Source organism: Microtus oregoni, unplaced genomic scaffold (assembly GCF_018167655.1).
Source record: "Microtus oregoni isolate MIOR12 unplaced genomic scaffold, Mior012 000035F_ref0000213, whole genome shotgun sequence".
In the NCBI taxonomy this organism is placed as follows: Eukaryota; Metazoa; Chordata; class Mammalia; order Rodentia; family Cricetidae; genus Microtus; species Microtus oregoni.
The window spans coordinates 25,377,530-25,391,483 of NW_024543094.1; the positions used below are offsets into that span (position 1 = coordinate 25,377,530).

The following is a 13,954-nucleotide window of genomic DNA, read 5'->3' on the forward strand; positions in this document are numbered from 1 at the left end:
CTCCCAAGTCCCATACTCTATACCTAACATCTGTATTATATTCCCCTTAGGAGACTGTCTCTCTCCCAAGTCCCATACTCTATACCTAACATCTGTATTATATTCCCCTTAGGAGACTGTCTCTCTCCCAAGTCCCATACTCTACACCTAACATCTGTATTATACTTCCCCTTAGGAGACTGTCTCTCTCCCAAGTCCCATACTCTATACCTAACATCTGTATTATATTCCCCTTAGGAGACTGTCTCTCTCCCAAGTCCCATACTCTATACCTAACATCTGTATTATACTTCCCCTTAGGAGACTGTCTCTCTCCCAAGTCCCATACTCTATACCTAACATCTGTATTATATTCCCCTTAGGAGACTGTCTCTCTCCCAAGTCCCATACTCTACACCTAACATCTGTATTATACTTCCCCTTAGGAGACTGTCTCTCTCCCAAGTCCCATACTCTATACCTAACATCTGTATTATATTCCCCTTAGGAGACTGTCTCTCTCCCAAGTCCCATACTCTATACCTAACATCTGTATTATATTCCCCTTAGGAGACTGTCTCTCTCCCAAGTCCCATACTCTACACCTAACATCTGTATTATACTTCCCCTTAGGAGACTGTCTCTCTCCCAAGTCCCATACTCTATACCTAACATCTGTATTATACTTCCCCTTAGGAGACTGTCTCTCTCCCAAGTCCCATACTCTATACCTAACATCTGTATTATATTCCCCTTAGGAGACTGTCTCTCTCCCAAGTCCCATACTCTATACCTAACATCTGTATTATACTTCCCCTTAGGAGACTGTCTCTCTCCCAAGTCCCATACTCTATACCTAACATCTGTATTATATTCCCCTTAGGAGACTGTCTCTCTCCCAAGTCCCATACTCTATACCTAACATCTGTATTATACTTCCCCTTAGGAGACTGTCTCTCTCCCAAGTCCCATACTCTATACCTAACATCTGTATTATACTTCCCCTTAGGAGACTGTCTCTCTCCCAAGTCCCATACTCTATACCTAACATCTGTATTATATTCCCCTTAGGAGACTGTCTCTCTCCCAAGTCCCATACTCTATACCTAACATCTGTATTATACTTCCCCTTAGGAGACTGTCTCTCTCCCAAGTCCCATACTCTATACCTAACATCTGTATTATATTCCCCTTAGGAGACTGTCTCTCTCCCAAGTCCCATACTCTATACCTAACATCTGTATTATATTCCCCTTAGGAGACTGTCTCTCTCCCAAGTCCCATACTCTATACCTAACATCTGTATTATACTTCCCCTTAGGAGACTGTCTCTCTCCCAAGTCCCATACTCTATACCTTACATCTGTATTATACTTCCCCTTAGGAGACTGTCTCTCTCCCAAGTCCCATACTCTATACCTAACATCTGTATTATACTTCCCCTTAGGAGACTGTCTCTCTCCCAAGTCCCATACTCTATACCTAACATCTGTATTATACTTCCCCTTAGGAGACTGTCTCTCTCCCAAGTCCCATACTCTATACCTAACATCTGTATTATACTTCCCCTTAGGAGATTGTCTCTCTCCCAAGTCCCATACTCTATACCTAACATCTGTATTATACTTCCCCTTAGGAGACTGTCTCTCTCCCAAGTCCCATACTCTATACCTAACATCTGTACTATCTCTAACTGCTTGCAAAGGAAAAATTAGCTTTCTTTAGTGAATTCTCACTGGCTGTATTAGCCACATGGAATGGTATGTCCAATGACAAGTAATAGATGGCTAAAACAACATGAACTCAATGGGATTTGTAGATTTTTCACCTCATAATGCTTTGTTTTATCTTGATGGCTTTTTATTTGATTATCATGGTTTAATATTTTGTGTTTTCATGCTTTTTGTTTTTGGTTGTTCATATACGTGTGCATTTCTTGCAATTTCTTTTTTTTTAATAATTCTGATTTGTCTGCTTGTTTTCTCCAATAAAAGAGAGTAAGTCCTATAGTTGTGTTGATGAGAAGGTGAAGAAGATCTAGGAAGAGTTGATGAAGGAGAAACCATGATCAGAAACATTGTATGAAAAAATATTTTCAATATAAAAGGGTATATTATGTTAAATACTAAGGATACAGAATACCAAGGAGATATTTTAGTGTTGCCAATGCCATTTCCTCATCCATATAGCAAAGTCAATAATACCTAACCTACCAGACTAGAAGAATTTGAGCTAGGGTATATAAACCCCAAACTCTGATCTCAATATTCTCCATCTTTGCTTTATATACTCTCTTTTGGAGAGAAAGGGGGAAAATGTTAAGAAATAATTGCTTACAGTTAAAGGTGATTAGCCAGTCATGGTAAGGTTCAAAAGCCACTAATATCCTACCTATTTTTTTTTGCTTGGTTCTTTATTTTATTTCTACATAATATTTTTAAATTTTTAAAACATAAGAGCGGATCATAGTTTTTACATGAAGAAAATTCATTTTGGAATAGAGTCATATGAAGGAACCAAGGAATGAAGAAAGGGGGTTTGGTAATCAACTAGAAATCCAGAAATGTGATTATTGGGAAGGGAGTAAAATAAATGAAAAGGTGGAAAACAGTCTCTGGAAATAAAGTTTTTAGACTCTCATTAGTAAAACTGTTTTTCTGCCTTAGACTTGAGGGTTGGTTATTCTGTTTCCTGTTTCTCCCTTGTTTTACTCTGTGTGATTAAAAAGAAGGCAGGTTTCATAACACTGTGTTATTGCTGAAGTAGGCAAAGGAAGAAGATTCCAAATAAACATTGCCAAATTGTTTATTGCTGTTTCTATCAGAGCTCTAATATAGTTTGACTAAGAGAAACAATATTATATTCAATACAGTCATCTGATGTCATAGGACATTTAACTTAAGGTAGAATACTAGTTAAAGAGAAGCTTAGAAGACTGCTGTGTCCTTAAGATTTTAAGTATTCATTGGAAACAGCATGCGGGTATTTCCTTATATGAAGTTCTGTTCCCAAAGGGAATCCACATTAGGAGTGAAGAATAAAATGCTGCAATGACAAACACAGGAGTGATTAATGAGTTCACCAAATATTTCAAGGCATTATACTTTACTTCTAGGTTTTGCTATTCACTTGTAATGTTATTATTTAAATTATAGTTCAAACATTTATTCACATACCTTCAATAGAACACTCATTGACACTACATCTTGTGCTAGGCATTGTGATGGTTAGTTTTATGTCAACTTAACAGAAGCTAAAGTAATCTGAGAGGAGAGAACGTCAATTAAAAAAATTTTCTAGGACCAGGCAGTAGGCAAACCTTTCTTAATTAGCAATTGGTGGGGGAGGGCCTGGTACATTGTGCGTGGTGCTATCCCTGGGCTGGTAGTCCTAGGTTCTATAACAAAGCAGGCTAAGGAAGTTATAGGAAACAAGTCAATAAGAAGCACCCTTTCATATCCTACATCAGCTCCTATCTCCAGGTTCCTGCCCTGTTTGAGTTCCTGTCTTCACTGCTTTGGATGACAAACTCTTATGTGGAACTGTGAGTGACATAAACCTTTCCTCCCCAAGTTACTTTTCATCATGGTGTTTCATCAACAGTAACCCTAACTAAGACAGGCATCACTGATGCAGACAGATGTACTTTTCTCAGGGTGTAGATGCAAGCTATATTGAAGAAGAAGATCAATAAGTAGAGGAATGTAATACTGTTTGATAGGGTAGGATGTAACATGTGTTACAGAGCATGAGGCACTTCTCAGTGTGGTGTTACGAGCTATGCCAGGGCTGTGTAAGAGTGTTTGATCAATGTAGATCAGTATTGACCAGGCTTAAGGGAGAGAGAGTGGTTAGATGTCACAGTTTCAATAGTCAGAGATGGATTAAAATGTGGTGTATGATAAAGATTATGAATGATTTATGATGTTACTATGAGAGGAAGAAAAGAAAGAGATTCAGAATGGCTGAAGTTCCCTATTTGGGCATCAAGGCAGCTCATGTACCACGGTGACAGCTATGAAAATAGGGGACACAGGAGGTTTTCTGGGAAGATCATGACTTCATTTTAGATGCCGTGTTTATGGAAAATGAAAACAAATGTTCAGAATGTGTTTGGAAATGTATACACAGAAATTAAAAGAGAAACACAGACAAAGAAGGATTCTTGGCATCAGCATATGATAACTGATGTTGCAAGTATGGTTGAGAAAATAATAAAAATAGAGCGATATAAAATCTAAAGGAACACTTGAAGTGTAAATAAACAAGCAATAAATAAAAACAATCATTGGTTACATGAAAGCAGAAGGAGTGTTGTTGGGGTGGGCTTGAAGGGGCCTAATAACAAAGAGTGAGGCAAGAGGAGGGAATGAGAGAAGGGAACAATCAATAACAAAAAAAAAAAAATGTTATAATGAAGTCCAGGCCTCGGACTAGAGATATGGCCTAGCAGGTAAGGGAGTATAATACTCTTACACAGAACCTGAGTTTGGTTCCTGGCACACACCTGGGGCAGCTCACAATGTCCTCTAATTCCAGATGCCCTCTTATGGCCACGATGGTCATCTGCGTTCACAAGTGCACAGAGCCACAGACACACATGAATATAGATTATTTAAAAGAGTATTCTAAGTATCCATTACTTTGTATGATAGCTTAAAAATTGTTTTAACAAAACAAACATTGAAAACTTCTGTGAAGACATGGTGGTAGGGGTGGAAAACCCTCACTTCTGTCCTCTTAAGATCCAACTAGCTTTAAGAATTAGACTGTATTCTGTATGTATACAATATTCTGTGTGTATGCCTGAAGGCCAGAAGAGGGCGCCAGACCTCTTTACAGATGGTTGTGAGCCACCATGTGGTTGACTGGGAATTGAACTCAGGACCTTTGGAAGAGTAGGCAATGCTCTTAACCACTGAGCCATCTCTCCAGCCCTCACCAAGGCCAGCTGGACTGTGACTGAAAAGGCATGGGTTAAAACTGGACTCTCTGAACATGGCGAACAATGAGGGCTGATGAGAAGCCAAGGACAATGGCACGGGGTTTTGATCCTACGCAATGTGCTGGCTTTGTGGGAGCCTAGCCAGTTTGGATGTTCACCTTCCTAGATATGGACGGAGGGGGGAGGACCTAGGACTTACCACAGGGCAGGGAACCCTGACTGCTCTTTGGACTGGAGAGGGAGGGGGAGAGGAGTGGGAGGAGGGGGAGAAGGATGGGAGGAGGGGGAGAGGGTGGGAGGAGGGGGAGGGAAATTGGAGGCTGGGAGGAGGTGGAAACTTGTTTTTTTTTTTCTTCCTTTTCTCAATAAAAAAAATGGAAAAAAAAAAGAATTAGACTGTAAAATAGGTTAGCAGATGTAAGAAGTTTTGCATGGCACAGATGCCCCCATAGAAACTAAAAACCAGAAGAAGTAGTCTGCTCAGTGTTTATATACAAAAGCAAACACAAAATGACCAAGTATAAAGATGGAGGTTGTGGAGGTTTCAAAGACCACAGATATTTTGACAAGGTACAGTCCTATTTTACTTTCAACATCTTGTCCTCATAGTGGTCTTGCTTTGTGTTTCTATTATGGAGAGTGTCTTTCACATGGGACTTTTATCTAATGCTGTTAAGAAGTCTAGGTAATCTCCAACCTTCTGTACTCCAAGTGCCTTTCCATAAAAAAGTCAAGATGCAAGCGAGATAAATTTTAACCCACAGAATCAAAGGAGAGCAACAAAAGAGAACGATGAGCTTAAACATAGGTTGTGGTGCCCTGGAGAAAGCCAATGGAAGTAGACCAAACTACAAATAAACCCAATGGTTCTGGAAAGTAGTCTACTCCCTGGTACGTAGCTCTGGATTAATTCAATTCTGTATTTGGTGTACATTAGGAAAAACAGTAGTCAGCATCAAAACTAGTTCTGGTGTTCTTACTTCCCTTTTTAAAATTTCTCACGAGCATCGCTTTCTCATAACCAGTGCGCTTTGATTTAGGATGGCTTTATGAGTGACAGCTGAAGAGGAAACCCTGGTTTCAGGCTGCTTCTTGCTTCTAGGACATGGAAACCGGCAGTTTGTGGCTGTTTAGTTCTATCTCTATTTTCTGTCCCTATTTCAATGCAGGTCTTTGCTGGTGTCCATACTGATCTTTTCTGTGAGTCTTTTTGTTGGTTCTTCTTTTCAGTTCCATGTAATGTTCCATGTCTGGAGTGTTTAGTATATGTGAAACTAGGACCTATGGCACCATTTTGCTAGAAAGCTTGCACAGTAGTCCAAAAAATCAATTAGAAGTGATATCAATCTACATTTCCATCTCTCCCTGCTCCTCTGAGTTTTAAGGATCCTAAACAGATGGATCTAAGGCAGTATAGGTCATTTAGAGCTTTTTAAAATGTAATTTAGTTCTACAAAAAACAGTTTCATTTTTATCTGATTTAATTAATGCAGGTGTACACGTTATCTTTTGGAACACCTTAGTCAAACCCTTCTGTTAAAACTTTACAAAAGATTAGAGTGGGAAATTCCTTGCACTAGAATAAAGATAATTAACTCACAGTCTATACAAATTAAATTGTTAATTTTTGTGATCCAGGAATAAAGGTCAAATGGCACTTGAAAAGATTTCGTTGATGTATCACATAATGTCCCCTTCTGGAAGTACAATCAACAAAGAAGAATTATCTGAGGTGTTTAATCTAATTTACTTTTGAGATTCTTTTATTAAATTTTAATATGAAGTTGGACCTGAAAAATGGGGTTTTTAAGTATATGTATCTCAATTGACTGAATTGCTGGCTCTGAAAAAGTGAAGCAGTATTTCATTTCAACCAATCCTTCCTAAGGTGCTGCAATATCAGTTCACACCAATATCTGTTATTGAGTTTCCAGTAAACGTGAGATGCTCTACTTAGCACTTACAGTAAAGAGCAGAGGGAAGAAGTTGTTTTAGATGAGAGAGCGCAACTGAAGAAAATAGTAACACTACAGCTCCAAATAACAACAAAGGGCATGTATGACAAAATGTAGTTGCCACATCAGCATCTGGAATATGCATCCAAGGCAGTATTGACATAGAAAGCTTTCCGGAACATAATCCATGCTTAAAAATAGGAAGCTTCCTTATGAAGGAGTGACAAGAGGTGGTGAGTCCATGGCCAGATTGAGCTGTGTAGAAAGACTGTCTCAAAACAAAACAAAACAAAACATTATTCTTTCCATGTAAGCATATCTTAAAACATGTTTTAAAATTTTAATTTACAAAACAAACCTTTTGCTGAGCGGACCTAAAATCTTTAGACAGACAGTCAATTACTATAAGTTAAAGGATAGTTGATATGAGCCAAAAATTTTCAAGGCTTGAACCATACGTAGAGATGGATAACGAAACACCCACGAGAGAGATGGAAAGAGTGTTCCAACAAGTTAATCATTATATCATATACAATGGTAACTACATTTTACTGCAAATTAATTAAAACAGAAAATACAGTAATTTCTTCCTCCTTTAAAAGGCAGAGATGTTTATAAATAATGAGTATATGTAAAAGTGTCTGCATCTTTATCTGTATGTATAAATACATGCAGACAGTGTTTATAAGCATACTTATTCCAGTTTCTATGGATTTTATATGCTGTCACATTATAGTTAATGAATATTCACAAATACCTTTTTAGAAGTAGACAACAAAAAACAAATGCAGTTACTATTTATCAGAATTCATAAAGCAAGGGATATGTATAGAATATAGGAAATGACATAAATTATTGAGTTTTCTATAACCGCCAGTATAAATACTTAGGCAATGAAGAAATACTCCAAAATCAGTCCAAATAAGGCTATAAAGTTTATAGAAAATTGGGTTTCTACATGTCTCATGAGAAGAATCTGTCTTTTGCCATACTCCTTTTCAAACATCATGCTTTAACATCTATGGGCATATTTATTCCAATCTATAATTATCTTAGAGATTGCCATTTTCTCTTACTAAAGTAATCCTAAGTAACATAAATCATTTTGCATCTATAAACTCATTCACTTGGTAGATACTATTTTAAAAACAAACATAAATGGTTCATGAGAACAATTTTTTGAAAGTATAATTGTTGTAGAAGAACAGGAGTAAGGGACTGAGAGCATAGCTCAGCGGAGGAGTGTACACTTCAGAATGTGCATTAGTTTATGGGATTCTGGGGTTCAGAAGAATGGGCTGGTAGAAGGAAAAGAGGAGGGGGCATAGTAGAGGAACTCAGTATCTCTCTTTTTAACAATAGCTTATTAACTCTTTCAGAATTTCATACAGTCTATTTTGAACATGTTTACTAACTTCCACCACTCCTCCCATAACCACTTTCTCCTCTCCCTACACAACTTTGAGTTTTCTTCTTTATCACCCTCCACCTACAGCCCAGAAAGTGCAGTATGTATTTCACAAGTCATCTCAGAGACGTTCTTTTCCTTGGAGTGTGGCTGACCCACCAGGGGATGTATCATTAAAGAAAACTGATTCTCCCTCTCTGAGATGCTATCAAATGCCAGTTGTGGTGGGATTCAGGCTTACTCCCTCTCTCTATGCTGTGATTTTTTCTAGCTTGAGTTTACACAGGTCTTGTTCATGTGTTTGAATTGCTGTGAATTTATATATGTAACTCCCCTGTTGTGTCACGGAGCTCAGCAATTTTACCAGCAAAGTTACACATGGTCAATTAGAATGAAAACTACAAGTCTCAGTGTATCTTCAGATCTAGCTCTGACAGTAGAGATGCGCATTCTGTCCTTGAATTAAATCGACCAAGAACTCTTATGAAATGTCTTAACAGTTTAATGTTCAGTGAAACTTTAAAATTAGTTAATGCTGAAAGAATAATAATTTATTAAGAGGGCATTATGTACTTAGCCATATTTTTTCATACAATCTTCTCAGACATCTATAAATGGATTTAGTTACCATTATCTTAACGTAGACTATACCAATGATGACTATCATAAGAGCTAACTATTTTATACTGTATGTAATTCACACTGCCATTGCCAAGTACTAGTAATACTGACATCATAACTGACATACATAGTAGCCAATTATAAAAAAATATATTGATAATGGATGATCTCAGGAAAGTTACTCATTTTACATCACCAAAAGTGTCACTAACTTTCAAGGGACACATCAGCTACTAGTGAGAAATAGGTCAACTCCCTATGCACCCATCTGCTTCTCAAGTTTCTGTCTAACATATACAACAAACTTCTTTAACTTGCAGCCCAGTGTATGGCTGAGTTTGGCTAATGGAGAGGATCAGCATAAATTCAACACACTGAACAGAAAGCATGAGTTTATCAGAATGATCATCTTTGCTTATTCAAACACCATCCCCCATGTATATATACATACATACACACATATATTTCAGTTGTTACATAGTGTCCATATCTATTTATAGACTATATATAGTGTAACATTTCAGCACATGTACACAGCATGCAAAGATCAGTTCAGGTTATTTGTCAAATCTATCACTTGAGATATGTAGACTGAGAACATTTACACTCTGCTAGTAGTTATTCTAAAATAATCATTTTCATCCCTAGTTATCCCACCATGCTGTAGTAGACTTGTCATTCTCTCCCATTCATCTGCCCACCACTCTCTCTCCCTCTCCCTGAGACCTTTACTTAATGTATTCTTGAACTCCAGCTTCAGGTAACTTCTGTAAACTCCCAGTCTCTGGCCAGTCCCACTGATACTAACTTTCATAGCCTTCTTGTGCATGCCATTTCTCTGAGAAACAGGTCCTGGTCACTTTACAGTCACGGCAAACAGTATCAGCAGACGACCTATTTTGGAAGGAGGCTAGTAAATACTGACTGATGGAACAAATGCTGGAATCACAAAAGCTTCCTGAAATAGAGAGTCCTACTTTTGTTTTATCCTGCTGTGTAATTAAAGTCATGTAAGCTAGACAAGGTGGAATGTCCCTATAATCCCAGTATTAAAGAGTCTAAGGCAGCAGGACCATAATTTCTAGGGTAGCCTAGGCCTCACAGCAAGACCCTCTTACCATATAGATTAATCGTATTTGTTTTTCCCATTAGTTTTTGAGGGAAAATCATTCTTGATAAAATATATACCATTTCAGTTTATGAAAAAGTTATATTTCATTGGTAGGGTAGCTCTTCATATGAATTATTTTTAAATATTGATCTCTCCATAAATCCATGGAAGCACTCTGATAGCTAGAAAGTTTGGTTTTGTTAGTGTACAAGACCTTCAAATATCAACTGCTGTTGGCATTCCTATCTAAAATTGTAAAGACCTCAGAGCCTTTATTCTTGCAACACTTAAACTTATGCTAAGCACTAAAAACAAATAACCCTATCCATGAATCCTACATTCCATTTCAATGCCAGTGTTTTGAAAGACATGTCTGATCTTTCTGTGACATTTTAGTTGTTTCTCAAAGTGATTGTCTCTTAGAGTCCTGCTCTCTCACCCCCAGGAAATGTTCTCTCTGAGAAAGGAAGGAAACTCTGCTGTTCACACTGCAGAGTGTTCTGACAAGGTTCAACAAACACATTATTTTCATGACAATCTAGAATTCTGTGAGCATAGCACCTCTAACCTATCCTTATGCTCTAAAGTTGGGTCAACCTCTCCTTAGAAACCACAACAAGGAAGCCCTCTGTTTCCATTATGCTGCAATAATCCAGTAGAGCCACATGAATTTTGCATACTATATTTTACTAAACTTAAACGTAGTGGCATTTCAATTGTGTTATAATAAATAAAGCTTGCCTGAGGATCTGAGAGTAAAGCAGCCCCACTGATCAGCCTTACAAACCAGGTAATGGCAACACACACCATTAATCCTACTAGCTAAATAGCTTACCATAGAAACTGGGCAGTACATGCCTTTAATCCCAGTGGTGCACACCTTTAGTTCTAGAACTAGGGAGTACTATAAAACAGAAGGAGACAGCTCTCAGATATAGTCTCATTCTGAGATTCCTGGAGGTAGGATTGCAATGTCAGACAGAGGTCAAGGCAAGAGCCAATGGCTGGCTCCTTTGCTTTTTCTGATCTTCAAGCTGAATCCCAATTTCTCTCCCTGAGTTTTTATTAACCATGCATCACCTGTACCTAGACAGCATTATGTGATCTCTGGAAGAGTAGCAACCCCATAAGATCTGAGGAATGGCTGCTTCTTGGCTCTACAGTGTGCCAAGGCTATTTTCCGGGGAGGTGGGGCGGTGAGTGGGGAGCTGGTACCTATGAAGACTCCTAGCTTCCTAGATGGGCTCATGGCCTTCTAAGGGTCCGGTCACAGATGTCTCTCTCAATTATCTACTATGGAAGTCACTTCCCATATCAGGTCTTAGCCCATGGCCCAGCAGGTCAACTCTGATTCTTGCAGGGTGTGGGGTGGGGAGGTGAGGGGGGCTTCCCATGATAGAGGAGGCCTCTAAGGGACCGAGTTCTGGTATACAGTGATGAGTAATGATACTGGAGGGAAGTCTCTGCAAGCCAGGTGGGAATGGGCTGGAGCTACACCTTCAGGGCAATCAGCACAGGGACACATGCAGTTATTGAGCACCTACTCTTTTCAATGCAGCCTGCATTTATTATGCTCTTTTCATGGCTATACATGTTGGCTTACATAGTTTTCTTATATTAGTTATAACCTATTTTTATTTAGACAAAAAGGTGAGTCAAAGTAAGAGCCAGTGACTGACTATTTTGCTTTGCTGACCTTGAGGTTGAACACCAATTTCTCTCTATGAGCTTTACTAACTGTGTTTCAAGTAATAGTTGAATGTATATACACAGTGACCACTCACAGTTTTTAAATTTCTTTTTGGAAATTGAAGATCCAAAGAGATTTTAGTATTTATCACCTCTGGCAGAATCCAGAAGACAGGACCTTAACTCTGATCATGCAAACCCTAATCTTATCTTTCTTCTCCCCACCCCCAACCTCTCTCTCCATCTTCCATCCCTGCTCTTGCTTTCTCTCTCTCCCTTCCTCTCCCCCTCTCACTCCTCTTTTCTCCTCATAAGGACATTAGTAGCATTTGATTAGGGTCTTACCCTGATGGTTTCACTTAGCTGTAATGTCCTTTATTTAAGTCTCTAACTAGAAACAAGGTCCTGTTATGTATTAAGACCTCAGCATCAGTTGTGGGGGAACATAAAATTGAGTCCCTGACAATATTTGAGAAATTATTTCATCAATGTTTTCTACTTTTTCTGAAAATTATAGGTTAATTTAAAATGTATTTAAAAAGAAAAGTTTTCTCATGACATGTGTGATGTACTCATGGCCTCACAGCAGCTGTGATTACCTGTACAATACCAGTAGAAGATCAAGCTGGTCAATAACGTGGCACAGATAGGGCAGATGATCTCTAGGCCCCTCCCATTACTGAGAACTATTGATAGATGATCATTACTGGGAGAGGGAAAATCACTCTCTGAGAGGATTCTCATCCTCCAGAAGAAGCCCCACTCCCAAAGGGGAAGCACTAAGGCAGACTAACTGGGGTTTTATTGTTCTGCTTTGTTTTTGTTTTTGTTTTCAGGATAGGGTTTCTCTGTAGCTTTGAAGCTAGTGGGTTTTTAAAAAGACTTGAAGATGGGAGGGGCATATATCAAATGTGATATGGTGGAAGTGGATCAGAAGTATGGATAGAATGTAATTATACTTCACTTTATATATGTAAGAAAATTTCAAGAATAAAGACTTTTTAAAAATTATTTTTTTATGTGCATGTGTGCTCTGGCTGCAAGTATATCTGTGTGTCACCTGCATGCTGTGTCTCCAGAGGCTAGACGAGAGTATCAGATCCCTAAAGTTGGAGTTACAGACAGTTTGAACTGCCATAAAGGTGCTGGGAATCAAACCTGGGTCCTCTGGAAGAGAAGCTAGAGCTTTTATAACTGTTGAGATATTTCTCTGCCCAGAATAAAGAAAAAAAATATAGAGGAACTGTTTTCTAAAATAAAATATGAAAAATAAAGGGTAAGGCAGCAATCATTTCATTATTAGAAACTCATTCAAAACCAGATGTACTTGCTACCACTTCTCATCTTAACAACCAGCACTGTTTTCTGTTCAGCCAATCAGAGCTGCCCCAATGGAGCTTTGATGTGCAACTCATCAGGCATCTGTGTCCCAGCTCACCAGCGCTGTGATGGTATAGCCCACTGTGATCACTTCCAACTCGATGAGTCCAGCTGCTCAGGTACTCCATTTTCTTTTGAACTTTCAATATGAACTATTAACTAAATCTTTAGGAGATAAAATATTAAAAGTGGATTTTCTAAATAATAATAGATTGGAGGCATGAAAATTATTGAAATCCTAGGTTTGTTAAGTTTTTAAAAGAGTAATGGACTCTTTATTATTACATAAAGTGTCCACTAAATAATGAATACTAGAAAACAGGCAGATGGTTCAGGTGTTCAATGCCTACAGGAATAGTACTGCATAATCTTTATGAAACTACATGCATTTTTCTACTTTTTGATGAGAGTATCACATAATTTAATAATATATTTTTCTATAAGTAATTAACTCTTAGGTTTCTTTTGAAGCATTTTTTATTTTTCTGAAACAGTTTTATGACCTTGGAGCATTCATACAGCATAAGTGCTGATAATATACAACAGTTGTCCTGTGTGTATAAAAACTGCTCTAAAAATTCCTAAAACTTATAAAATCCCATGGTATAGGCTATTTTTATCTTCTCTCCTATGTGATCAAATTATTATTTCATGTAGGGTATGTATAAAGTAATAGAGATCTAGAAGCAATATGATTCTGTTAAAATTAAATGAATATATGAATCAGTAATAAAATATATATTTGATCATATTTCTTAATAAGTTGGAAATATTTCATATCAATTGTAGGCAAGAATATATTTTATGTCTTTAAAAAACAATGCTTTTGTAGATTATTGGACTATATATTTGCATATGGGCCCAGA

The 13,954-nt window shown here is 37.9% G+C and overlaps 1 protein-coding gene across 1 annotated transcript in view; it reads left to right on the plus strand.

Annotated features, from left to right (window-relative positions):
* Malrd1 (MAM and LDL receptor class A domain containing 1) overlaps positions 1-13,954 on the plus strand; it is a 616,720-nt gene that overhangs the window by 497,690 nt on the left and 105,076 nt on the right. Inside the window, exon 34 of the mRNA XM_041630809.1 lies at positions 13,082-13,207. Coding sequence (XP_041486743.1) covers positions 13,082-13,207 — 126 coding nt within the window. The remainder of the gene's footprint in view (positions 1-13,081; positions 13,208-13,954) is intronic.